Source organism: Chiloscyllium plagiosum, chromosome 15 (assembly GCF_004010195.1).
Source record: "Chiloscyllium plagiosum isolate BGI_BamShark_2017 chromosome 15, ASM401019v2, whole genome shotgun sequence".
Lineage (NCBI taxonomy): Eukaryota > Metazoa > Chordata > Chondrichthyes > Orectolobiformes > Hemiscylliidae > Chiloscyllium > Chiloscyllium plagiosum.
Genome location: NC_057724.1, coordinates 78,688,507 through 78,692,160, shown reverse-complemented (window position 1 = coordinate 78,692,160; position 3,654 = coordinate 78,688,507). Strand labels below are relative to the sequence as shown.

The 3,654-nt window shown below is 43.6% G+C and overlaps 1 protein-coding gene across 1 annotated transcript in view; it reads right to left on the bottom strand.

The window, feature by feature from the left end:
* The window catches only part of mcf2a (MCF.2 cell line derived transforming sequence a), a 175,636-nt gene that overhangs the window by 59,536 nt on the left and 112,446 nt on the right, over positions 1-3,654 (bottom strand). The window contains exon 8 of the mRNA XM_043705219.1: positions 897-1,011. Coding sequence (XP_043561154.1) covers positions 897-1,011 — 115 coding nt within the window. The remainder of the gene's footprint in view (positions 1-896; positions 1,012-3,654) is intronic.

Here is a 3,654-nt window from a genome sequence, read left to right as displayed (position 1 = left end):
CTCTATGCTACTTTCTCCCCACCCCCATCCTCCTCTAGCTTATCTCTCCATACTTCAGGCTCACTGCCTTTATTCCTGATGAAGGGCTTTTGCCTGAAACGTCGATTTCGCTGCTCCTTGGATGCTGCCTGAATTGCTGTGCTCTTCCAGCACCACTAATCCAGAATCTGGTTTCCAGCATCTGCAGTCATTGTTTTTACCTCTGTCCAGTTAAGTTTCTGGTCAATACTAACCCCAGGATTTTGGTAGTCAAGTCTAAAATGTAGTCTTCAGAAGTAAGTTAGTTGGAAGATAGATATAACGTGACTAGGCTTATACATATTGTGAATAATTTCTCAACTTAACTCGTAAAATGTGACCTCATTTTTAAATAACACTTCAATTTACTTGATAGTTGAGAGAAAACGGGTCTGAGAATTGGGGAGGTAGGGAAGATGAACTGAAGGACAGGCTGAGGGCCATGGAGATGAAACACCGAGGTGTTACAGTGCCACCATTAGCAGGAGGATACAGTCACATTGTGACATGTTAATACTGACAGTTTTCATTACACACCTACAGTTAGGCACATACATGGAAACTGTCAACATTGATAGTGGAAAACAAAATGCAAGGTGTTACAGACAGGAAGTAATGAGCTAAGAAGGACTCAACCGTCTGAGAAAATGTAATCCACAGATATACCCCCTATATCGAGCCCTGCCCAAAACTTAATCTCAAATAAAATAAGAATCTGGCCTGGAACGACACACAGCATTGTGGCTGAGAGGAGAATGTGCTATTCCCTGAGCCACAGCTGATATAGTTTCCTGCCCCTAGGAATGTCCGACAAGTGCACGAGTTAATTTCACATATTGATCAATTTAATTAAAGAACTGATTAAAGCAGGTAATTACCTCTTCGAAAGCTTGTTCAAATCTCCACAGCTGTAGACACTGTTCAAGTTTAAGCAGATGCTTTTCCCAAAAGCCATCAAAAGCCATCTCCATCTCATGCAACTGGGCAAGGAGTCTGCATTCAGAAACAGAAGCTCTGTGAGATAATAAATCAATGACTCAGTCCTATTTACAGGGAATTTGTTACAACACAGAAACAGCTTCCTCAAGATTTGTGTATTATCATCAGTAGTGGAGAAAGTGGGAGTGATACCGCTTGGACAACTGTACTGGTATTTAGCTGTGCTGGGTCCAGTGTTCCACGATACTGTGTAAATTAGTAACTGTGGACTGGGAATGAGGGGTCAAGACTGCATGGAATTATGGAATCATACAGTCCAGGAGAGTTCCTTTGACTCATCAAGCCTGTATTGCCAAAAATACACTACTGCCTACATTGGGACCGAAGCCTAGAACTGTTCTGTCCCGAAGAACGGTCATTCAACCCAAATTGTTAACTCTGCTTTGTCTCCACAGATGCTGCCAGACCTGCTGAGTTTCTCTAGCAATTTTGTTTTTGTTTCTGATTTCCAGCATCCGCAGTACTTTTAGTTTATCGTCAAATATAAACCATTCCAGATAATGATTAAGAAAATGACTGATTGCCCTTCATCGTTTGTAATCCAATGTGATGAAGATATTTAGGAGTTTTGGGATTGATGGAAAGAAATGTTTTCCGGTCTTGTGAGAATCTGGCACAAGAGATAGCCTTAACATCAGAGTCAGTTCATTTGGTAAACACAGGTTCATTCTCAGGCTGATGGAGTATTGTAGCCAGACAAGGATGTGAAAGGGTATGGAGTTGTGGTGTGCGGATGGAGGTAAGTTACAGATCAGCCACGATCTCACTAAATGATTGATGAATCTTGAGGAGTTAAATGGTCTTCTCTTGTCCTTCCTATCGAAGAAATAAAGCTGAAAGCTTATTGAGTCTGCTCTCCAAAGATACTGAGTGAAGCCAAACCCATTAAGAAAGCAAGAGTGCAGAGCTCAGGAGAGGTTATTAAAATCTCTAGCACAGACACAAATGGGACAGAGTATCTGGAAAGGGTTAGCAACCAAACTTCAAGCACTCTGGACAAAGGAATGACAATGAGAAGAGTGACAGTTAACACTGGACTCAAGGTATTATATCTGAATGCATGCAGTGTAAGGAATAAGGGAAACAAGCTTGTGGTGCAGATGGAAATCGGTAGGTATGACATGGTGGGCATCACAGAGACATGGCTGCAAGGGGATCAGAACTGAGGGCTGAATATTCAAGGATATACATCCCATTGAAAAGATAAGCAGGTGGGCAGAGGGGGTGGGTTACCCTATTAGTAAATGAAACTAAATCAATAGTGAGAAACAATGTAGGATCAGATGGTGTAGAATCTGTGTGGGTAGAATTGAGGAACCACAAACACAGAAAAACCATAGTTAGAGTTATGTACGGGCCTCCAAACAGTAGTCAGGAGCTGGGCTTCAAGACACACCAGAAGGTAGGAAAGATGTGTAGGAATGGCAAAGTTACAGAGATCATGGGGGATTTCAATATGTAGGTGGATGGGCAAAATCAGGTTGGTAGTGGATCACAAGAAAAATAAACTTTTGCTATGAATTCTGTGTTTTGTAATTGTGTCCTCCACAACTACCTGATGAAGGAGCGGCGCTCTGAAAGCTTCCAAATAAACCTGTTAGACTATAACCTGGTGTTGTGTGATTTTTATCTTTGTACACCCCAGTCCAACACCGACATCTCCAAATCATGACAAGAAAAGGAATTTGTGGAATGTCGATGAGATGGCTTTTTGGAGCAGCTTGCGGTGGACCCCAGTAGGGAATAGGCAATTCTGGATTTAGATTAGATTACTTACAGTGTGGAAACAGGCCCTTCGGCCCAACAAGTGTTGTACAATGAGGCAAACTTGATAAGAGAGCTTAAGCCGAAGGATCCATTAGAAGGCAGTGATTATAACATGATTGAATTTACTCGCTGAGCTGGAAGGTTCATTTTCAGACATTTCATCACCATACTAAGTAACATCTTCAGTGGGCCTCCGGCCAAAGCACTGTTGATAATTCCTGCTTTCTACTTGCAGAGGAACCTCGATTGTCCGAATATCAATTATCTGAATATTGGATTATCCGAAGGAGATCTGGAGGTCCTGATAGAAACACTACATCAAAGTCATGTTTCCAACACTGATCACGTCTATGTGTACAGTGATTAAACAAGCGCTGTCTCCAAATGACTGACCTGTCACCCCCTCTCTCCCCACACTTTCCCTGGAGTTCTACAGAGGGGTATACCCTAAACCCGCCCTTCTCCAGATAATCTCTCCAACATCGTCCTGTATAGGGCAAAGGTGGAATCTGTCAAAAAGTTGTGTGTGTGCGCACACACACATGTTCGCAGACTATTTGGAGGTCAAAACGTTGTGTGTGTGTGTGCGCGTGTTTGTGTGTGTGTGTGTGTGTGTGTGTGTGTGCGCATTTGTGTGTGAGTGTGTGTGTGTACGTGTGTGTGTGTGTGTACATACGCGCGCTATTTGGAGACTCACCTCACACCAGTCGCCCCCACACCCCCCCACCCCCAAAAGGCAGCAGCAGCAGTCTTGTTATTGATTTCCAGTCTGGCTTCCCTGGAGAGGGGTGGATGGGGGGGATGCACAGGGACAGCGGGGGGGGTCAGTGTTGGATGGGGTTAGGGGGCGGACGTGAGGTGGTGTTGAAC